A 24,528-nucleotide genomic window follows, 5' to 3' on the forward strand; every position below is an offset into this window, starting at 1 on the left:
CAAAGAGACATGTAGGATGTGATTTAGAAAAAACAATTCCAGAAGCAAGGAGTGGGGTGTTTGGTGATTTTAGGCAGAAGTTAGTATACTTGTTCTTCTTCTGCCTGGTTTCCTTTGGTAGTTTCCATCAATCACCATAGGACAGAATCCAAGCTTTTAGTGGCTCTGGCCCCTCATTGGCCTCATCTTTTCATCTCCACCAAGACCCTAGACTGTGCCGAAAGCACATGAACCAACTGTGTCTGGTATTCTCACCACTCGTGCTTTTGTGCGTACTGCTCCTTCAGTCTGGAATTCTAGTGCCCCACCCCTAGCTGTAGAAATGCTCTTTGTCATCTTCCAAGAGTCTGCTCAAGTATCTCCTGATTTAGAAATCTACTCCCGACTCTCCCTGCCAGATGAGTTTATTCTCTGAGATTAGGTATCTCCATGGTGCTGTAATTATTTGCTTACTTGCCTATCTTCCCACCTGGGCTTAGCTTCTTGAGAGCAGGGGCTATCCTTCACCTGCCCGAAATAGTGTGTACCTAGCCCAATACCTGACATCCAGTAGATATTTGGTAAATGTTCTTTGTGTAAGGGAATGCGTAAGGAAAAGTTGATAGCCTTCTACAAATAGATATGAATGTGGCTTTCCCCATGATATTTGATTTCATGTAGATTTAACTAACACTGAACAAGCCACACACAAGCATTTATCATGTGCCAGGCAAGTTTGCCACTAGGAACACAGGAGATAAATGAAGACTCTGGTCATTGTTTTCAAAGACCTCACAGTTCTGATGGATCGAGCCTCTTGATAGACAGAGGGTGAATACCTTGGTCAAGGCATATTAGCAAGGATTTTATTTCTATATGTTAGCACATCCTCACTTCAGTGAGTAGTAGAATCTTTGGAGGGTCCAAGTATATGTATTCTTATAAGTTCTAGTAACCTAGCACATACCAAATGGTTTTCTCCCTGACGCCTCCAGAGAGGTATTCGAACTTCCCAGGATAAGCCCAACAAGGCTTGACAGAAACATGGTTGCCTGGCCTGGGGTGTTTTTAGGATTGCTCTAGAACTTAAAGTTCTCCAAACCTGAAGGCCTAGATTGTTCCTAGAGGAACAGTGAAGTGACCTAAACAGGCAAAGTCCCTTGATGTCCTGGGTTTTCTGGGAGCGTCTTAACTAGAGACTCCCCATCCTCATTTCCACAAGACTGCAGGGTGGCTCTGAAGTCCAGTGTAGCTCTCAGGAAGCCACTTGCAGGGACCCTTTGTCAATCCCTGCATCCTGAATTTGATTCAGATGATGTAGCTACCATACATGATATCTCCCCTTTGACTTTTCAGTCTATTTGAAGGCAGCGAGTCTCTGTTCCTAAGCATGTGGAATTCTCCAAGAGACTCTACTCAAAGCAGACATTCAGAGGGGCTGGGGGAAGGGCAGAAAGTAACTCCAGACAGGTGCCCCTTGATTAATGAATGAATGGGAGTTTGGTGTTCCCTAGCAGGAACCAGAGGGGGAATCTGAGTCAACCCACTTTGGTTTTGGTTGTTTAACTTTGTTTGTTTGTTTTAGGAGTTCAGAATGGAAATGGACTATAAACAATGGATCGTTGACTTTGTGAACCAGTCATTACTTCAGTTAAGCACCTGTGATGTAGAAAGTAAGCGCTATGAGAGAACAGAGTTTGCAGAGCACCTGGGAGAGATGAACCGCCAATGGCACCGGGTACATGGAACACTAAATAGAAAGGTGTGCTCATGTGTCACACTTTGTGTGATTTGGCCTTTGCAAAATACCACTTTCTGAAAAATTTGAGAAGACATTCACATGGTTAATTTACAGTTTAGCCTAATAATCCTCTCCTTTGTAGCCCTTTTATAAAGCATGTGTTCTGGCATTCTCCACTGGTACCTATAAGAGAATATGAAGAAATTCTTATTTCTTTGAGATTTCTGAGTAGGAAATTGAGTTAGGCAAGTGAAGAGGAGAAACTTTATTTAAGAAGTTGTCAAGTATGTGAGACTACTAACTGGTCGGAGATTTTGACATTTTCTATGAAAGTAAATGTTCAAAAGTGGCAAAGCTATTACAGCATTGAAAAGATTATGAAAAGGAAGAAAAATGTATGTGGCCTTTTGGTAGATTTTCATTCCATGACCCTGAAAATATTAAGAAAACTTATTCGTAGAGAAATATTCAGTACTTATATATAATAGTAACAATTGGTTGATTTCTTTATGTGTAAAGAATGCATACAAATGGGTTTATACAATTAAGATTCAAGTGCATGAATGGACAAAGAACATGAACAGAGAATTTATAAAAGAAAATTTATAATTAGCAAATCAGCATGGAAAGATTCCAACTTTAACTATCAGGCATTCAAAATAAACATTATTAACACTATATTTCTAATATACTATTATTTATAATATTAGTAAATACTAAATTAGAAAATTTAGTGAGAAAAGATAAAAACTAAAGCTATCCCATTCATATGTAGATAATGGCTTACATATTTTTTGGAAAGAAAAATTCAGAAAATTTCAAGAACTAGAATAATCACCTTATTTCTTAACCTAGCCGTGCCACCTCTTACACATTTATCTTAAATCGATAGCCCTTCAAAAAATGAAAAAATATTCACACAAAGTGTTCAATTCAACATTATTTATACTGATAAAACACAAAATGCCTTCATTTCCAACTATAGAGGAATAATTGATCAAATTATACTGTGTCCATTTGATAAAATATTGGGCAGCCTTTTAAATTAATGTGAGGCCTATGTCAACCAGCCGAGCAAGTGCCTATGACTGATATATTGGAAAAGGCACATAAAACTTTACAGGTACTCTGATTGTAACCTAATAAAAATCATGAGCATAGAAATGAGAAGAATTACAGACACTAAAAACAGTCATTATTTTATTAAATTGATTATTTGTGATATTTTTTATATTGACTTAATTTCTAAGCCACTCTAATGGAAAATATCTCAGGAAAGAAAGTTTTCTTAAAAGAGCTATATAGGTATATCAATAGGTAATGCAATGGAAAAATATTGAATGTTAGCAACAGGATTTTATTTCAGATAAGTATTATGGAACTCCAAAACAGCCAGCTTTCTTAGGTTAGCTTTCATTTCATATGTTAAAGGGGATTTTAATTCTGTTTCCTAATTTATGAATCTTGATTCCAAAAGTTATTGGGAAATCTTATGCTAAATATTAAGGAATCTGAGAAGAAACAAAATTATTTTCTTAAAAGTAACTGTCATGACATTTACATTTTAAAGCATGTGGTTTAAAATAAAGGTTTAAGGGCACCTGGGTGGCTCAGTCGGTTAAGTGTCTGCCTTCGGCTCAGGTCATGGTCCCAGAGTCCTGGGAAGGAGCCCCTCCTCAGGCCCCCTGCTCAGTGAGGAGCCTGCTTCTCCCTCTCCCTCTGCCTGCCACTCTCTGTACTTGTGCTCTCTCTGTCAAATAAATAAATAAAACCTTTAAAAATATATAAAATAAAGTTTTATTTTCTTATTTATAACTTACAGATACAACATTTAGAACAACTTTTGGAAAGTATCAGTGAGAATGAAAACAAAATACAGATTTTGAACAACTGGATGGAGGCGCAGGAGGAAAGACTGAAAACTTTACAAAAACCTGGAAGTGTGATCTCAGTGCAGAAGATGCTCCTGGATTGTCAGGTGAGTAGGCACATGGCTCCTGTCCCCACGCAGGGTCAGGCTGGTTACATGGCCGTGTTGTTTAGTCGCTGCTTCTGCCCCAAGGAGTAGGGCAAGTAGCTGTACTTTCTGAGGGTCTCTTCCAAACCCCCAGTTACTTACTTTGTTATGTAAAGTAGATAATCATCCATGGATTCTACAAAATTACAAAGTGCTCTTTTTTTTATGACAAGAAGAACAAGGTCTTTTCAGTTATTGTTGTTCTTAAGACTTGACTGTTACTCCTGAAAGAAAACATTCAAAGGAAATTTTGATTTGATGTTTTCTGATTTTTGTGTTTTTTTATGAACTTACCCAATATTTACAAAATTATTCTAAGGTTTCCATTATTAGTATTTCATTCTGCTTCTTCAGAGGAAAATGATTTTCTGTTACCTACTACATGATGTGTTCTGAAAGGGCCACTTGTCCCTTGCAACCACTGCCTAAATCACATTCGAGCTGAAAACTATTGGCCATGCCCTTTGTTTTGTTCAGTTTTCATTTGCCAGGTCACTTAGCCTTGGAGATACCCTCACCCAACTGTAGATTAATCCTCCTCGAGTACCACCCTGATTGTGTCACTCCCTATTGAAAACACTTCAGCTGTCCCTATAGCTACATGGCACAGGTTAGGCTGCTTCTGCACCTACTGCATGAGAGCATGGCTGCACTCCCCATTGGGGCTGTAAGGCCAGCTCACACCCCAGTTCTACTGAGAAGGTTACAGAAGAGTACTGGGGGGATCCCTGGGTGGCGCAGCGGTTTGGCGCCTGCCTTTGGCCCAGGGCATGATCCTGGAGACCCAGGATCGAAACCCACGTCGGGCTCCCGGTGCATGGAGCCTGCTTCTCCCTCTGCCTGTGTCTCTGCCTCTCTCTCTCTCACTGTGTGCCTATCATAAATAAATAAAAATTTAAAAAAAAAAAAAAAAAGAAGAGTACTGGGCATGGTGTGTAAGCAGCACTCATTATAAGAGATCTTTGCAAGCCATCCTGCCCTGTTTCTAAGTACCCACTAGCCGTTTCCATTTAGAATTCTTACAGCCACCTCAGAATCAATATACCTCCTGACCGGAAGCCTACACTTCATGGGTCCATGCTGCACCATCCCCCACAGACCACCCCGGTTTCACTTGAGTTCTAAACTAGCCACAGCATACGGTGCCATCACTATTTCCAGATGAGGAAATGGGAGGCTTGGAGGTTTAATGACTTAATGTCTGGTCAGACAGCCAGTACCAGGCAGACATGGAATGGAGACCAGATCTCCTGGATTCTTTCCACTATACCACAATATATATATATATCTAGACTCTTCTAAAATCTAGATGATCCAAGTAATAATTGAAATTATTGTAAGAACTCATACTGTAATAATTACAAAAATTGAATTGAATATATTGCCATTAAAATGTCTTTAGGTGTCATGTTATTTAATTATGTACTCTAATGGCATTTTTACTTGAAAAAGTCAATAACCTGTCTCTTATATCTTATTGCTCTATAATATTGTACATATGAAAACCTTTCCCTCTTGCCCTTCCAGGATATAGAAAATCAACTTGCAATTAAATCCAAAGCCCTGGATGAGTTGAGACAAAGTTACTTGACTTCGGAGAGTGGGACAATGCCACTATTAGAAGACACAGCATCCAGAATTGATGGATTATTTCAAAAAAGGAGCAGTGTTATCAACCAGGTACTAGATAGAACTCATTTGAAGTATACTATTTCTCTTCATATATTCTTTCATCTTTCTCTGTTGTTGTGTAATCACAGAAACTCATGCCATGCTGAAAACTGAGAAATTGCTCAGAGAAATACTGAAGTAAGGAAAAGCATTTCAAATCCCATGTTTTATTTTGTTTTGTTTTGTTTGCACTGGATAATTAGCAGTAGAGCCAGCAATTCTAAAACCATTGGCAGGCTAGAAATCCATTTGGTTATCTTTGTTTTGTCTAATGTATTCACAGACAGAAATGTCTCCACCCTCCAACCCAACAGAGCATCTGGTACCATTTCCTAACCAGATACACAGGAGCAGCTAAGGAAAAGCACGTCCAAGGAGGTGACTCAGGGAGAGAGTGATCCTGTCTCCTATAGCCTCTATTAAGCTAGAAGCATGGTCAGCATATAAAGAACTCCAGAGGCAGTAAAGAAGCATAGCATGTGGTGAGGAGAAAGTAAAGAGAAAGAGTGTAGAAGACGTCTGGTCATTTTATGAAAGACACGTTAAAGTCTGCATTTAGCCCTTCCAGGAGTAGAGCACCAAAAAACCAAAAACAGGCATCTCTAGATGTTACAGCTTTGACAGTGCCCCACAAACGGAGGGGGAAACTATAAATACTATAGAAAACTATAAACTATAAATAGCCAATTATAGAGGTGTGTCCATACTTCGTAGAGGTCCTTATTATGGATATATTTGTTATCTACTAAAATCTGCTTTTGACCATTTGTTCCAAGAAGGAATTGGGAATAACCTGTATGAGTGAAATGCATAGGTGACTCTCAGCCTCATTTCTGCCCCATAACTTAGGCAGGAAAATAGAGACGAGCTTCACGTATCTTGTGTAAGTTGTTTGTTAAACATATCTTCTATGAGGCACTATGCTCACTGCCCATAGTACAAAGATTAACAAAAAAATAAGTGGGCCCTACCCTCAAAGAACTCACAGGCTACTAGAGGAAATATACTTGAACAGATAGTCACAACACAATGAATTATAATTAAAATGTTGAGGTAAAAAAGCTTGAGTTAATGAAAGTAAAAAAAAAAAAAAACATGCAGGTGGTACTACCATAGAAGATAGACATGTAGATAAATTGGATAGAATTAAGAGCCCAGAAATAAACCCTCACATTATAGTCAACTAATTTTAGATAAGGATGCCAAGACAGTTCCAAGGTCGGGGGATAGTCTTTCCAAAGAATGGTACTAGAAGAGCTGTATATCCACATTCAAAAGAATGAAGATGAACCTCTACCTTCGCACCATATATAAAAATTAAATGGATCAAAAATAGTGCTACAACTACAAAACTCTTAGAAGAAAACCTAGGCCTGAATCTCCATGACGGGATTAGGCAATAGTTTCTTAGATATGACACCAAAAGCACAAGCAATAAAAGAAAAAATAAACCAACTCAGGGGTTAAATAACTTGCCCAAGATCGAAAGCTCACAGATTGTCATTGAAATGTTTGCAACTCCCCCAGTGGTCTCAAACTGAAATGCCTAAATCAGATACCATAGTGGAATCCTTAGAAGGGAACAAAATGATTGAGAGAGGCTCTTCTTAATGATTTTCTAAATATGTTTCCACTTCTCATATAGGTCAATGAACTCAAGACCTCCATGCAGTCTGTTTTACAGGAGTGGAAGGTTTATGATAAACTGTATGAGGAAGTGACGATGATGACAATCCGATTCTGGTACTGCATGGACCACAGCAAGCCTGTGGTTTTATCATTAGAGGCCTTAAGATGCCAGGTTCAGAACCTTCAGGTAAATTAACCAGATCTTGGCCCAGTACACTGTTGGCAGAAAATCTCCAGTGGAATCAAGCGCAGAAATTGACACAATTGCCTTTGTGCTGTCCACAGAGAAGCACAAAACAGTATTTTAAATAGCAGCATCAAAAGTATAACATGGAATTCCAAAATGAATCACATGAGCCAGATGAGTGAAATTTTGTAACAGGATGCATTGGATTTTTCGTCATTGTTCATGTCCATATTATTTCACTGTTTTGGGTTTTGGGGGTTATGTGTGTGTTAGTATACATTTTAAAGTTCTGTCTCAAATGAAAGAATGTCATCTCAGTTTTCTTCTTCACATTTCTAGTAATTTTTCCCAGTCCTATTGAGGTTTGAGTGTTCATAGAATTGTGATACAGCAGCAAGTGTTGATCAGTGGCTGCCTCCTTTGGATGTGGCCAGGCCATTCTGAAAGAATGTACCTGCTCTTTCTCTCAGTCTCTTCAAGATGAAGCTGAGAGCAGTGAAGGAAGTTGGGAGAAACTGCAGGAGGTGATTGGAAAACTCAAAGATCACTGCCCCTCGGTTGCTGAAATAATTGAAGAGAAATGCCAAGATACTCATGCCAGGTATGCTTTAAGATACAGTTTGAATAACAGCAGATATCTTTATCTCAACAACATATGGTGAATGAAGTGACATAGGCTTTGTAAAGTCATCTTAGTCATCAGAGATAACTGGTTTTATGCTATTTTGGTTTCTTCTGCTTCAAAGCATTTAGTGTAAGTAAGATTTGATTTTGTGAAGGCTATTTCTTGCCTTGTAACCAGAGTAGCCAGTTTCAGAGGGCATAGACTAACTGCTCAGTGCAATCCCAGGGACACAAAAATCCCAGGCAGAGACAGGCTACAGAGTAGTCAGAAGAACAATCTGATTTACTGGAAACATAAGCTGGAAGAAAAAAGCTGTTATTATTCCTCTTGGGGAGATGATTTGTGAGGTTGGAAGGAATTCCTGGATGAACTGCTTATGGTAGGAAGCTCCTTCTAAGGAGTGTGGCCCTAGTTAATTGCAAGGCTTTTATTCTGTTGCGTAGGACATGAAATTCGGCCTAAAGATAATTTGCTCCAGGGACAAAGACAGATTCAGCATCTCTGGTAAATCCACTTTGAACAAGGGACATCAAGTGTATATGCCCTGCAGTGGCATCATCAGCTCTTGATCCAGTCCTTATTGGGAGAAGGGAAGGAAGGGGAATAAGGAGGAACATAGACATGTATCTGATGCCACTTCTAGCATTGGGGCCACCCTTCAAACTTGGTGGCGCAGTTTGCTAATTAAACGGATTCAGTTGCCACTGCACAAACACGTTCAGTTGTTGGCACAAGAATATATCAGAAGGCTGGTTAAAAAGGTTGGAGAAAATAGCACCAAAATGCTAATGGTAGTTGTCTATAAATTAATGAGATGTCAGGAGGTTTTTTTACCTTCTCTTTATAGCTAGGTAGGCAAGTAGGTAGGTAGGAAGGTAGGTCAATAAGCTAGATACAGATGTAGGGATAGATAGATTTAAACATACATGTTTTGTGGGGTTTTGTTTTCTTTTTATTTTATAATTGAGTGTATATTATATTGGTAAGTAGGAAAAATATTGCTAAGAAAAAGCACTGTTCTGAATAGGTTATTGAAATCCATAAAAATAAAGCATTTGTGCCATTTTTCACCTTTTCCATCCATTTAGCAGGGTTAAGGATATCCTGAAACAAGCATTTTCATAGGCTGCAGGTGAAAGTGTAAATGTTATAATGTTTCCAGAAAGCTAGTTTGGCCACATATATACTCATAACCTTAAAAATGTTTGCATAGTTTTATTCTTTGACTAAGTAATTCTCTCAGAAATCTGGTTTAAGGCCAACGTCTTGAAATGCAGGAACAGGTCTTTTGAACAAAGTTGTATCTAAGCATACAATTTGAAAGCAAAATTGAAAAGTACATCAGTATCCATGCTAAAAATTGAATTTGGTAATTAAACAGAAACCAGACCATTAAGGACTATTATGTATAGCCATTTAAAATTAGACTTATTTGTTTTTTATTAATAACATGGAAATTTTTAAGTCACATGGGAAAGAAAGGTACCAGAGTCTATATGTAGAGTAAAAAGTGATTTCCCCTATTCCTGCAGTTATATAAGGAACACGTTGCTTTTGTAATTAGAAAATAATAAATTTGGCATAAATGTAATTTAAATAAGGCCTATTCAATGACCCCTCCCATGTGGAGAAGGTTTCATCAGGCATGCAATTCAGTACTTTGTCTTTGCCTAACAGACGTTCATAATACAATAGATCTTGCAAATCACAAATTTGGTAGGTTTTGTTGATATTAGTTTGATATTTAGCCAACTAAATATCCTAATTTGGACTTCTATTTATATAATGGTGATACATTAATTTTAAAAGGCATTTGTGTCTTCTTAACAACCCATTTGCTATTGACTTACTGATATAATGTGTGCATGTTATGCTTTCACTGTGAGGGGAAGGATGATATGAGGTCCTGTTGTTCATGTTGTTCTGACAGGTGGACCCAGGTAAACCAAGACATCGCGGAGCAGTTGCAGAAGGCCCAGAGTCTGCTACAGCTCTGGAAGGCCTATAACAGTGCTCACACCGAAGCCGCCGCAAGGCTGGAGCAGCAGGAAGCAAAGTACCAACAGCTTGAAAACATCAACATGTCTGGAAACAACCTGGCAGAGATCCTGACCTCAGCCCTGCAGGATGTAAAGGTGGTTGCAAAGCCCATTGGGAAAACCAAGGCCAAAGCAGCCCAATTGATAGGGCCATGACCCAGGAACTAGAGGGACCACAGGGACAAAGAAGTGGGTAGGAGAGGCTCATGAGCAGGCCGTGTAGGACATAAACAAGCCTGGGATGTGCAGGGTTGGGAGGGCCAGGTAGCAGCTCTGAGGCGAGGTCTAGGCAGCAGGTAGCTGGGTCAACGGCATCTGATAATACCGCATTTTAAGTTTCCCCTTTCATTCTAGCAGGTAAATCTCTAAAGCAAAAAAAAGTCTCATGCAAGGTCTCAGATAAAGGCAAAAGTAGTTCAACAGAGTATGATCTTTTAAGAATAATAGATGTTGAATCTCTTGCTTTAGAAATAATTATGGACTCATGCCACATTAATATGGCTTGTCTGTGGGTATAATGATTTTTAGACTATATTTAAGAGTTGTGTGATTTCCTCTGTAATTTTATCCTATTATATTAATGAGTGCCCAGAAAGTGAATGCTCTCTAGTTTTAAACTGGGTCACCAGATCCATTGTGTATCTTCTGATACTATAGGTCAAATCAAAAAGTATTAATTGACTTAGACAATCCAACAAATGTGATCTGTATTTCAAATCAACTTCTACCTAATTTGTTGTTGAAACAAACAAATTTCACATACATTGTATTTATAGAGTAGCCCTAAAATCATTTTGATTAATAATATTCTACAGTCTCTGCAAATGAATTCATTTATGTCACAAAATCTCAGACCGAAAACTGAGTTGCACTGATTCATAAAATTAGCCTTAAAGCAGATTCCTAAAATGTTCGGTGATTAGAGACACAAAACATCGGAATCTACCCAGGTGATCTCTAGTTTCTGTACACTGGAAGCCCCAACTCTGTTGATCATTTGTCAGTTTTAGCTCTGAACTATTTGAGAAGATCACCAGTGATATGCATCATATAAGGAACGCTTAGCTTTTTCAGCTCTTTAAACAATAACAGAAAGCCACGCCCACAATTTTAGGGCATTAATTCTTCTGGATGTTGATAGAGTAGGAGGGATGAGAATTTTTGTTATGATAGGAGGAGGAGGAGTTTTCTGATCACTGCTTCTTCTCCAGGAGCTGCAGCAGGATGTACAGAAGACAAAAGAAGCCTTTCTCCAGAATTCCACTCTCCTGGATCGACTTACACAACTCACAGAGTCTAGCACCCACGTGCCCCTCTCTACACAACTTCACTCCCTGCAGAGGGCTTCTTACTTGGAAAAGATGCTACTTGTGAAAGCTAATGAATTTGAGGTTCATTTCATTTTCCATTCAAGTTATAATCTTGAACATTTGCAAGCTACCCTCAATTCCTTATATCCTATGAAGTAATAGTTTTTAGTGCTTTATGGACTGCTCCTCAGGGAAACTACAGAATAAAGATGCCCTGAACATAAAGATGCCCTGACATGACTGTTCAATCCCATGTGCAATGGGCAGATCTTAGGCAAACATCTGTTCTTCATTGAACATGTTAGTTTAAGAAGTAAGATATTGTATTCCTTTCACTGTTCATATCTCAGTTATTTGGATCTCCAAATGGGTACTCAAGTCATAGAAGTAGCTGCTTAAAGCTTAAACATCTGTTGTATTCTTTATTCACTTTTTGAAAAACCTTTACTGCATGAGCTGTTAAAAAGCTGCTTAGAAGGCCATAGAACTGCAATGTCACATCTCAATATCAACAGGAAGAGAACATTTAGCTAGCAAGCCGAAAGAGCAGAGACCAACCCTCCTCTCTGTGCCCCTTCAAGGAGATGATCCAGTCATCCCCGAAGGCTCAGTGCTTTGCCAGAGGCATAGAGTAAAAACAAACAGTCTTCTGAATATTCATCTCTGGATAGTCAAGATAATAATGAGCTGCTAGGCATTGAAAACATCTTGAGCTTTTATCAGCTTCCAAAACTATGTTTAATTCTGTTATATATGCATGTGAAAATTTCTAATGAAAATTTCTCTTGTTCTAGTTTGTTCTGTCACAATTCAAGGATTTTGGGGACCAGTTGGAATCTTTAAAAGGTCTCATTATGCGTGAAGAAGAGAATTTGGATAAACTTTACCATCAAGAAAAAGAAGAAAACCCTGATTTATTCCTGGTATTGCCAATGTTTGTGTTTTCTTAGGGCTTAGACTCAACCATAGGATAAAAAATAAGCTAATGACTGTCAAGTTATAGAGTCTATTTGTATCTTCACTCAGCACAGTCAGTTATATGCCATTCATTCTTGACCTTATTTGCCCTAAGGCCTAGAAAAGTATGACAACAGAGAGATCTATTTTAGTAATATGCCACAGTAAATTTAGTAGATTTAAAAATGTTTGACATCAAAAAATAAATAAATATATGTTTGACATCTTTACTAATTAGCTTCAGTGAACTGGAATAATCTAAGAATTGGCTGTTGTGATTAATTGAATTTTTCTGGTTGGCTGAAGATCAAAAGTAAAAATCCTATTAAATTAATTCTATTCTTTTTCTTTTTCTTTCTTTATTAAGTTAGTAAGTTTAGTATAAGTAACAACAAAATTTGGATTCTGCAAACTCCGAAGGACCAATATTCATAACCTAGATCAAGAGTCAGCTAACTATGACACACTGTCCAAATCCTGTCTTCCACGTGTTTGTATAAAATGTTATTGGCACACAGTCATGCCCTTCCATTTATTAACTGTCTATGGGAGTTTTCATGTTGCAGGGGCAAAGCTGAGTAGTTATAACAAAGATCATATGGCCCATAAAAGCTAAAATATTTATGATCTAGCCCTTTATAGAAAAAACTTGCTGACCCTCACCTAGATTACTATGGCAAAGTTCTGTAGTGATAATGTGGATATTGTGAAGGACATTTGCTTAGCGTATCATTGACCTAGATGCTGTCCCTGGAGTATTTTAAAAATAACATTTTGCTGAGTTTGCTTTCTCATGATTTCATGTTCTATCAAAATATGAATGTTTTAAGTACCATGCTTTACTGGGGTTATTTTAATTAAGGATTAAATTTTCATTGGATCTGTAGGTAAACTGCACGATATATTGAAGGTCAAGTTATTGGCAGACTGCATGGGACTCTTAAGGTTCTAAATGAGTCCTTAAAAAAAAACAATAACAACAACTCATTTCTATCTGCCTTAAAGACAAAATCTGACTTCATTTTCTATTTCCTGGGCCATTCAGGTGCTGCCCACATGTGCACTTGTCCTAGACAAGCCACAGGACTGGGAGATCAGAGTTCAGATCCGGCTCTCATACTAACTGGCTATTTGACTGTGGGCAAATCATATACCTACCTAGGCCCCAATTTTCCCTCATTTTTGGGATAAGAATGGTCTGCAGCATCACTGAGGCCTTTTCATCCTCTAGATATCTTACCTCCAGAAACCTGAAATGTAATTTTTTTAATAGAAACATGTGCTGGCACTGACGGCCCAATCACCTGATGTTGAACATTTGAATGCAGTAAGCCTCAAGCTCCCACTTAGTGACATAGCTGTAAAGACGTTACAAAATATGAACCGACAATGGATTCGGGCCACAGCAACAGCACTGGAACGCTGCAGGTCAGAGCATCCCATCTCTACCATTCTGTTTCAGTGAGGCTAAAATCATCAGCTTGAGCTCAGTAACATCACTGTTTTATGGCTGTGTCTTGTTTGTTTATAAACCTTTGTAGTGAGCTTCAGGGAATTGGACTGAATGAAAAGTTTCTTTATTGCTGTGAAAAATGGGTCCAGCTTTTGGAGAAGATAGAAGAGACCCTCAAGGTGAATATTGGCAACAGCCTCCCAGCTCTCCTGGAACAGCAGAAAACATATGGGGTAAATCTTTGCTCTCTACTAGTTTGTACCCTCATCCTGGGGTGGGAGTCCGGGAAAGATAGATACTCATTGTATTTTATTTAAATCAATTCTGGTGTGCCTGGGTGGATCAGTCGGTTAAGCATCTGCTTTCAGCTCAGGTCGTGATCTCAGAATCCTGGGATCTAACCCCATGTCAGGCTCCCTGCTCAGTGGGGAGCCTGCTTCTCCTCCCTCTGCCACTTTCCCTCCCTGTACTCTCTTGCTCTCTCTCAAAAAAATAAAATCGTTAAAAAAGAAACAAAAAATCTATCAATCCCTAAATACTGATTATATGTCTTTAGGCAGATTCATTTGTCAATTGATTATTTGTAACATTCTCACACATTTCATAAATGTCAACATTTTGTTTTAATGCTCTATTTTATTTATGAGAGAACTCTAAGATTTTCTGTAGTAGGCGGAAACTTCTCACACAACTTTGCTTCCATAGAATGCAAACATACCAAGAGCAGACTGAAATACTTCATCTTTGCACTTTTACTGAATAATTCTCTATAATATTGAAGTACCTGATATAGTTATCATTGCAGCATTAATGACTGGACAGAGGAATTTCCCCATGCTTGTGCTGATGGACATTTGGAAATACTCTTGGTGGTTATAAGCAGATACTGCAGTTTGAAAGTATGCATGATTAGGTCACTATGATTTTTAATGTAACTGATTTAAGCCTACATTGTTACATTAATGCCCTCCAATGAAAATGAAGTTCACTGAACCAAAACACCCTGAATTTAATTACCAAACCTCTTTACAGCTTAGTTTCCTCATCTTTAAATGGGTATGATAATAGTAGTTCTGCAGGCTGAGGAATAAGTGAGATATGCATGTTTTACACAGTGCCTAACAAGTGGTAAATGCCCTATCAATGGGCATTAGATGTAGTTATTATTAGGCCTTTTTGCTTCTGAGATTATATTCACAGGTGATATTGATGTAATGATTGAGCATCTTTTGCAATTAGGCCCCAATAATTTGAAAATTAATCCCCTCATTGTCCTCTATGAGCTTAGATATTAATAGGAAATACAAGTTTCAGGTTGGTAAAAAGATATCTTCCACCTGATTATTTTCTCTTTTTACCCATATACAGATGTTAGAAGCTGAAGTTTCTATAAACCAGACAATTGCTGATTCTTATGTGACCCAGTGCTTACAACTCTTGGACACAACAGAGATAGAGAAGAGGTAAGCTGTCTGGGGCTTATGATGGTTGCATGTGTGTGGAGGACAACACAGCCAGAGCTGACCTCCCACCACATGGATCTTGACCACTTCAGTGACTTGCAGCCATGTTGGTTGATAGACCATCATGGGGCCAGTCTCCTGACTATTAGGATTGGGGACTTGCTGGTAAGAGGGGTGGCCTTAGGGGACAGTAGATGAGTGCTTTGCAAATACCCACTCACCAAGTATAGTTAATGAAAGTTTTTACCCCAAAGGATTCCTCTGTAGTCTTTTCCTCTCTATCTTCAGCCTCATGACATTTTGCTATTTAAAAAATAATTCTTGGGATCCCTGGGTGGCGCAGCGGTTTGGAACCTGTCTTTGGCCCAGGGCGCGATCCTGGAGACCCAAGATCGAATCCCACATCGGGCTCCCGGTGCATGGAGCCTGCTTCTCCCTCTGCGTATGTCTCTGCCTCTCTCTCTCTTTCTCTCTCTCTCTGTGTGACTCTCATAAATAAATTTTTAAAAAAATTTTTTTTTAAATAAAAAAATAAAAAATAATTCTTAAGGTGCTACTCTTCCTAGCAGATAGCTATGTCACGTATTTGTCAAAGAAAGGATTTCTCTCTCTCTGTGCAACATAGATAGTGTTGGCATCACTGGCAATGCCAGTGAGGCTAACCAGAGTCCCTTACACCAGCGTGGTGACAACAACTGAACCTGCTTGCACAGCTGGTACACCTGGTAGACAGAGCCCTCAGGCAGCCTGATCTCTTCAGTGCTTCTCTTAGTGTCCTGATAGCTATTGCTTTTCTTCCCCATCAATAATACACCATACCTCTGAATTTTCTTTGAACATAACTAAGAAATATGAAGTGCATTTCTTAGTAGCTTTGAAGTTACAAATTCAAGCCAGATCCTTGTTCTAGGACAAAAACTAGTTTTGATTTGATCAGTGCAGCAAAGCATGACTTTTCCTATAATAAATAAAAGGCATTATTTATCATGTGGTGGGTTATTTATCTGGAAAAGACTAGTTGAGTAGTTGTGGAAAGCATGTTCTTTATTGCTGAAATGTTGTCAAGTACAACCTTCAGGTAATAGATAATGTTATACAGCATCGGCTCATCACTTCCCATTGGTCCAATATTCTGTTTTCCACACAGCATTTGGCATAATGTAAGTTAAAACAGCTTAAATTTGTTTGAGGAATGCAATAGTGCATGCTGACACAATATACCAGGTCTTGTGCAAATATCTCCTGCTAAACACCTTTGCCACCCACATGCTGCTCCGGCCCTGACATATTTCCCGACATATTTAAATCGAATGTACTCAGATTTTAAGAAGGTTTTTTTCCCCACATAAACTGTGCAGATAAACAGCAAATGTGAGTTTCTATTATGCGTTGGTAGTTTTTCTTTTTTCCTACATGTAGATATTAGGATTCTCTAACTATTTGTTTTTCCCAAGACCGGAATTTATTTCAAAGTTCACGAAGCTGAAGGACCAGTGGCAGAGTGCTGCCCAGGGCATCCAGCAGAGGAAGAGTGACATCGATGGGCTGGTGGGGCAGTGGCAGTACTTCACCACCTCTGTGGACAACCTGCTCCGCTTCCTCACCAACACCTGCCACCTGCTGTCTGCCGTGAAGAGCCAGGACTGCTATGGCCTCCACCAAACTAGGAGGCTGATCCGGGAGCTGAAGGTAGCGCATGCGCAATGGTAGTGCGTGGACTTGCAGGGTGGTCACTCTTTGAAAGACGTTCATTCACCTCAAGTTTTAAGGTGTGGTTCAGGTGTACTCTCTGCAGGGGAAGAGCAGCTAGGCAGGGTTACCATGACCGTATCCAGCCTTGTCCCCAGCCCCATGGTGCCAGAAACCCGATCTTACATCTATTTATCCAGAAATAGTGAGGCTTATGGTAAGTAGTGTAAATAGGTAGTTTCAGTCCCTTTAAAGAAGAGCCTGCATGATGTCAAATGGACTATTTTAAAGCTGTCCCTTTAATGCAAATATTGGTGCATATGTTTAAGGGCCCATAATAAGTTTAAGTGTATATTTTTTGTATTTTACCTTTTTTATTTGTTCTCTCCTTTTATATTTGTTTAGCATAGTGTGCATATTCTACTCTTGTGGGTTAGGAGTAAGCTGACTCTTACACCATAGTAATGGGTATCTGCTCTTAATTTCAGGTCTAATACTCTAATTATTTTCTTAATGCTCTTGGATCTATTAATCTTATAGGCTCTTATTCTTTGAAGTATATTCTTTATTTCTCTATGCTTCTGATCATTACACTAAGAATGTTATCCCTTAACAACCATTGGAAATTATTTAAGAACACATTATTTAGTATAGCATATAGTAGTATAAAACATTAGCCTTAGATGTGAATGTACGTGTGGATGTTGCACACATTCTAATCAGATTTGCCTAATGTATATCTAATTTAACATTTATTAGTAGAAAGGGCTCTGAAGAAAATATTCACAAATGTACACAATCAAATTTTGATCATATCAGAGGCTTAAGGAACTTACTTTTTTTCTTTTTAGAGCAAAGAAATTCATTTCCAGAGACAGCAGACTACCTTTGAACTAACTTTAGAAGCTGGGGAGAAGTTACTGAACACAGCTAACCTGGAAACTCAAGACTTGATCGAAAAGAAAATAAGTCAAATTCGGGACGACTGGGAGAACACAAAGCTCCAAGTAGGCGAGATGATTCAACAGTTGCAGAGCAATGTAGAGGTAAACTCACTATGTACTCTTCAGGACTTCAAATACAGGACATAGAATTTTAGTTTGCAGTGCAAAAATGGGAGTGATTTTAGGAAAGCACAGTCTTGTAAGTTTACCAAGGGACCTTGAGTCCTACCAATCCATGAATCACACTAGTTACTTAATATAAAAGAATAATAGGGCATTGAAAAAGCTCAATGTTAAGCCTAGAAATACTTGGTTCTATTTTATATTCACTTTTTTTTTTTTCTTTTTTTTTTTTTATATTCACTTTTACGACATAGGAAGCCTCATGGTGTTCTGTTTACAAAGCTAATGTTCCACATGTGGTCTGCCCATGGCTGTAGTGTATGAAAATAAACACAGCCATACTTCCTTTTTTTTCTGTCATCAGAGAATGTGCTTTTCCATGTAAGCACGTGTAGGAATTTCCCAGATAATTTATGATTATATTTTTAAGAACCCAAATGCTTTATTTTGAGTCATTATTGGGAAAAATTATCATTTAGTTAATATGAAAATGTACCAATGCTTTCTTCGTGACTTTGAGCTGCTTTCAACCAAAGGCCCTACACAACTATGCTCTCAGAGTAATTTTGCAGTTTTTCTTTTATTTTCTTTAAATGTTATTTAAAGTGCTTTATGTTTAATTTTTTGTTTCTCTGAGCATACCTACTCCTATAGCCCACTCTCCCTCCTAAAATTTGTTGTACGTGGACCAAAACCAGATAACTGAGCTTATCACAGAAAAAATTTTTGAGTACATAATAAATATGTGCTGAGTTAGGGCCTGAACATTTCTCCTATGAATGAAGCATCTGAATTTTGTTTGGTATATGGGCTCTGTGAAGTTCATTAACTAGGAAAATACTGGTTGAGCACTTTGCCCTGTTTGTAAAATGTGGTAAATGTAGTTAATGGTTTGGAAGGAGAAACAAGGACTATTTTGTTTCTCTCTCCACTTTCTTCTTGTGCTCCAGAGAGTTGATGTTGCTAGACAAGTGACCTCCCCTTATGTGAATTCTGTGTTACCGTAGAATAGGGCCACCCTAGGTGTGTTTAGGTATCAGTTGTACTCAGGTTGAGGTTACTAAAAGTAACCTCAGGAGTAGAAACTTATCCTGATGAACCCATTATAAACATTCTGAACTTGAAAATGCAGGCAGTTGTTTTATCAGTAATATAAGGTTAAAGGAAGATAGATGGTGTGAAAGAATGGTATTGCAGAGGTGGGGAGCGGGGCCTGAACTGCACCTTTAGGTCAACCTTGACTGATGCACTTCCAACCACATGTTCTTGGCCAGTCAGTTTTCTCTGGGCCCCAATTTTCACATTTTAAAGTGTGAAACCCTGTGTGTCTCCTAAGATTATTATAATTACAATGAGATAATAAAATTGAGAATGCTTTGTTAACTATAAAGGGCTTTTAAGCAGAAGGTAGCAATCAGAGCAGTGGTGAGAAATGTCGAGTGAAGTTTCACAGTGAAAGGGGTCACTAAGGCCAAGCTATGTCTCGGAAGAAAGAAGAGAGGGATGACATTATAAAAGAAGACAAGCGAAAGGCTTGAGTGCTTTTGCTTTGTGATGCTATTATAGTGTGTGCCCACAACTGTAAATGTTAAAAATTAATCCTTCACAAGAACCTTTTAAATGTGAACTCCTCCCCAAAAAATATGAACTTTCCCAAAACTGATACACAAGTAAGATTAGATAGATTGAGGATATAGGGAGGGAAGAAGAAATATTTTGAAGCAAAAGCCAGTCAACTCAATAGTTGAAATGAGCAGATGGGCAGCAAGATGGCGTCCGCCAGCAGGGTAGTTCAGGTAGTCAGGCCACATACTCTATTTATAGGGTTCCCTGACAGAAGAGACAATCCTAAACCTAACATATCAGAAGTTTTGAGATCAAAAGACTACCATCTCACTCTTCTTCAATTTCACAGCATTCTGAGAAAAGTAAATTACCAGATTTGCTAATGCATCAGGGTCTACCAGACACTGCAGAAATAATAAAAACATTACCTCAGAAATATAGAAGGAAACTTGTGTCTCAAGAAGAAATTGAACTTATTCAACTTAGAGGTCCAGAATAATCACTGACAGTATGGCTGCTGTTTGTCATCAGACAAAAGAATAGTCTTTACAATTAAGGACTTCCAAAATGGCACATGAGAAATTATACAGTAAACAGTTTGAATTAAAAAAAAAAAAAAGGAAAAGAAAAAGAAATATAGAAAATTTAGATGGATGGACACTTGTATCTCCTAATATATGTATCTTTGTCAGCTTCTTCACAAGCTTACCTAATTGTTTATATATTTATTAAAGTATACATTTTTTTATATCTTTTTTTTTTTAATTTTATTTATGATAGTCACACACACAGAGAGAGAGAGAGGCAGAGACACAGGCAGAGGGAGAAGCAGGCTCCATGCACCGGGAGCCCGACGTGGGATTCGATCCCGGGTCTCCAGGATCACGCCCTGGGCCAAAGGCAGGCGCTAAACCGCTGCGCCACCCAGGGATCCCTATTAAAGTATACATTTTTAATGTTAGCCTATTAATTTACTCTCAATTAGCAAGTATTACCAGTGTTGAGCTATTAAAAACATACAATATAAAAAATAAAAAAATAAAAAAGATAAAAACATACAATATCTAGTAAACTATCATGTGTCCCATAATTTCACTTTTGTTTCAGTTTCTTTTTTGGACATGGAAAGATCTACAGACAGAATTGCTGCTTTGGGGAAGTGATTTTTCCTGAAATTGGATGAGGATTAGTGAAAGAATGACTCCATTATTTTTTCTTTATTTTCTTAACATTTTTTCATTCACAAAGTTATTGGAGTATAACTAATTTAAAAAGCGTATCCTACACTAAATGATAAAAGTACAGTCAAGGTAAAACAGGTAACTTTGTGGCATTAAAACTGGGAGTTAATACAAAAGATTATTTGTAACCTATATTCGGAAGAAAATACCATTTATATTCCATTAAAATGGAAAATAAGAGATCAAAATGAATATAACCTAGGAATAGATGTTTGATTAGAAATTGCAGCTTACTATATTGTTAAAGGTGTTAAGAAAGTCTTACTATTTGATTTATTTTACTGTTTTCATTGTCATCATGTATGCAAATTCTGAAAACCACTAACTTTCTCAAACTTAATGTCTGAAAGCCTTATAAAATCAACCTGAATATTTACCTTATTAAGGCTATTTATGGAACTTTAGGGTCTTACAGTGCCAAGGGTATGCATTATTGTGAAAGTAAAGCCTCCCAAAGTTAAATACATTTTCTTCCATACCTTTAATGAAATCTAGAATATGCTTTAAAAAAGTCATCCCTAAAATAGTAAGGGTAGCTCGTGGGCATTAGAGTCGAACTGTTGTTGAGTATTGCTCAGTTGCCTATGGATTAAACTTTACTTTTTTTGCTTAAAAAAAAAAATTTGAAATGAGCCACACATGAAGCCATACCAGAGATACTCTGGTTTTAGACAAGTCCTCTCAGGAAAAGAAACTGGGTTTCAGTGAGATCTACAAAAAACACATTTATTGGAGTGGATTAAATGAGTTATTCTGTTTCTACAATTCATTCTTAAAAAGCAAAGTACTTACCAATTTTAATACTGTTTTCAAATAGACTTGGGGCCAGTGTGAAAAGAAAATCAAGGAGTTGAAAAGCAGGCTGCAAGTTATAAAGGCACAAAGTAGAGATCCTCTTCCAGAACTTCATGAGGACCTCCATAGAGAAAAAGAGCTGATTAAGGTATTGTAAGCTGTGAAGCAGTGTTCAAGATAATCACTTACAGCTATGGAGGGACATGGAAGTGTTTTGTTTGCCTTTCTGTTCTGTGTTGAAACTGTTGCCATGGTCAGTCAGAAAACATTTTGCCTATCTTCTATCTGAAATAACATGCCGGTCCCCAAAGCCAATGGAATTGTTGCTCTTTGAGATCCATGTGTGAATATGAGAAAGACTTGTAGAAATTCTTCTTAGAAAGTGGGAGGGGGGGTTCTCCTCCAGGTCCTCTTTCTAGTTCTCTCCTCTGTGATAGAAGATGTGCCCTTTGAGTAATCTCACTGAAATCTGTTCCCTTAACAAATGATCTTGTGTTTGAAATGAGAGCCAAGTATTACTATAGAATTCGTTTTTTAGAAGCCAGTAGGTTAGAGTTTTTGCTCAAATATAACATTTTTATGAAAACTCCCAAACTACATTCTGCCTTGTTGATACAACAGTAATAAGTTTTCCTGGGTATTTAGGACTTTGCAGAAGATTTTTGCAGAAGATTGGGTAGGAATTTGGACCAGTAGAATTCTCAGGTCAGGAACAACCTCTCTTCCCTATCCACAGGTCTGATGTTTAAAAAACATCCAGAACCTAATGGAATGATCTTTACTCTTTTCTTCCAATGACTTCAGGAACCAAATTGAAACAATTAGGAAGAAATGAGTATTCTCATACTTCAAGCTGTGCTAGAAATTAGTGTCCTTCAGCCTGCATCTTTTTTCTTCATTGTAAAAATATTCTGACATGCAAAAACACTTCCAACATAACAAATAATATGACAAGTTGCCATGAAACCATCACCCAGCTGCAAAGATAAAACATGGCAAATACAGCTCAGGTGCCCTGCATAGTCTCCAATGTAATTTCCTTCCTCAGAGGTACCCACAACCCTGAATAAGGTGTTTAATCATTCTCGTGCATTTCTTTATAGCTGCCCTATGTGTGTCTATAGCTCTCAATATTACTTTTATTTTTCAACTTCATATAAGCAGTGCCATTATTACATACTAAAATCATACTTACATTCCTACGTTTTCTTCTTCTTGTAGTTTTCAAGTTTTGCCTTGTACATTTACATCTTTATTCATTTAAGAATTGATTTTTCATATGTTTTAAGGTAAAGATCCAATTTGTAATTTACTCATAATGGCTAATCATATGGATGATCATTGTCCTAGTGCTCATAGTCCAGTGTCAAATATCAGGTTTCCATATATATGTGATTTTTGTCTTGGAGCTTTATTTTGTTGGTTTGCTTATCTCAACCTGTATATCAAATTATCTTGATGACTGTGCTTTTTTATAACAAATCTTCATTTCAGGTGTGATGTGTACTCATACTTGTTCTCTCACATTAGTATGGATGTCTTTTTGACACTACTGAAAATACTTTTTCTGATTATATTTTCTATTTATCATTGGTGCCTAGAAATGATAATTTTCAGTAGATATATTCAAATTCAATAATCTTGCTAAACTCTCTTGTTAATTCCAATACTTTGTTCTATACAATCTTTTAGGTGTCTATGTAGAAAGTCACCATCTGTGAAAAATTACTCTTTGTTTTCTTCCTTTTTTATTCTATACTTTTTTTTCTGTTCTTTCTATACTAGTTAGTACTGCCAGAACATTTTTGAGTAGAAAAAAATTTTTTTAAGATTTATGTATTTATTCATGAGAGACACAGAGAGAGGCAGAGACATAGGCAAAGGAAGAAGCAGGCTCCATGTGGGGAGCCTGATGCGGGTCTCAATCCCAGGACCCTGGGATCACAACCTAAGCCAAAGGCAAACATTCAACCACTGAGCCACCAAGGTACCCGAGTAGAATTAATGGCTGTCTCCTTCATGTCATTCCTGATTTGAAAGAGAATAATTCTGACATTTCACCATTAATTATGGTATTTGCTGTGATGAAATTATGAGGTTAAGAAAATTCCTACTAATCCCTAATTTTCAACATTAATGATCTCTATTGCTTTAGGTGTAGATCGAGATTTCAGGGACAGATGAGAGAATTTGGAGTCATATTCTCAGTTGATACATAGAGTTTCCTCCCAAAGAGTCTAGAAACAAACGTAGAATGTGAACTGTAAACTCCTACAAAGGCATAATATTTCCCAAGTATCACACTCTTCAGTTTCCACTAGGATCCTTTCAACCTCGATAGCCTTGGCCTTCTCTCAGTGGAAAAATCATGAAGAGAGACCAAGAGCATTGAGTTCATTGATCCCATGACCATATTCCACAAAGAACTCAAGTAACCTAAAGCCTGTCTTAGGAGAGTGTTGATCATGCCCAGATCACTTGGGAGAGACACACCAAATACTTGACCAGTCCGAGTTTTACTTTCCTCCTCAGAAGATTACATTCTCATTACATCTAAGTTGACATATTGAATAGCACTTCATTACATACTAGCTTTTAACTATTATGAAAACTGATATAGGGGGCATCTGTGTTTATAAGACTTGTCAAATGATTGAGTTGGGGGACAGTTTTATCTTTAAAATAATTTTTGGTAAGTAATACTGTCACAGGGTTCAAAATTCAGAAAGTGCAAAAGGCATGCAAATCCTTCCTCCCATTGGTTCCTCTCCACAGAAGCAATCAATGTTACCAATTTATTGTGTATTCTTCCAAAGATATTCTATGCATATACAGGCCAATATTTTAATATATTTATACACACACACAGTCATTTTTTGGCCCTGTTTTCACCCAAATTGTAAGGTAGAAAAATGGGACTTGACAACCCCCCTGGTAGTTGAATCCACAGGCAAAGTCTTTAATGCTGCCATGCTGTGTCCAAGTCCAAAGACTGCACCTTCACTTCATGTCGTCAAAACAACTAAGTTTTATATCCTGGGTTATATGAACAATGAGAATCTTATAGGCAATATTGACAGTTTATCTGGTTAAATTAAG

The 24,528-nt window shown here is 37.8% G+C and overlaps 1 protein-coding gene and 1 pseudogene across 4 annotated transcripts in view; both read left to right on the top strand.

Annotated features, from left to right (window-relative positions):
- The window catches only part of SYNE2 (spectrin repeat containing nuclear envelope protein 2), a 268,443-nt gene that overhangs the window by 199,357 nt on the left and 44,558 nt on the right, over positions 1-24,528 (top strand). For all 4 annotated transcript variants that reach the window (XM_038544908.1, XM_038544909.1, XM_038544910.1 and 1 more), the window contains 14 exons: positions 1,565-1,741; positions 3,543-3,698; positions 5,265-5,417; positions 7,054-7,224; positions 7,695-7,825; positions 9,780-9,984; positions 11,100-11,279; positions 11,993-12,121; positions 13,429-13,583; positions 13,697-13,841; positions 14,977-15,071; positions 16,526-16,760; positions 17,612-17,806; positions 21,452-21,577. In XM_038544908.1, coding sequence (XP_038400836.1) covers positions 1,565-1,741; positions 3,543-3,698; positions 5,265-5,417; positions 7,054-7,224; positions 7,695-7,825; positions 9,780-9,984; positions 11,100-11,279; positions 11,993-12,121; positions 13,429-13,583; positions 13,697-13,841; positions 14,977-15,071; positions 16,526-16,760; positions 17,612-17,806; positions 21,452-21,577 — 2,253 coding nt within the window. The remainder of the gene's footprint in view (positions 1-1,564; positions 1,742-3,542; positions 3,699-5,264; positions 5,418-7,053; positions 7,225-7,694; positions 7,826-9,779; positions 9,985-11,099; positions 11,280-11,992; positions 12,122-13,428; positions 13,584-13,696; positions 13,842-14,976; positions 15,072-16,525; positions 16,761-17,611; positions 17,807-21,451; positions 21,578-24,528) is intronic.
- Positions 18,442-20,043, top strand: LOC100685085 (annotated as a pseudogene).

This window comes from Canis lupus, chromosome 8, assembly GCF_011100685.1.
Source record: "Canis lupus familiaris isolate Mischka breed German Shepherd chromosome 8, alternate assembly UU_Cfam_GSD_1.0, whole genome shotgun sequence".
In the NCBI taxonomy this organism is placed as follows: Eukaryota; Metazoa; Chordata; class Mammalia; order Carnivora; family Canidae; genus Canis; species Canis lupus.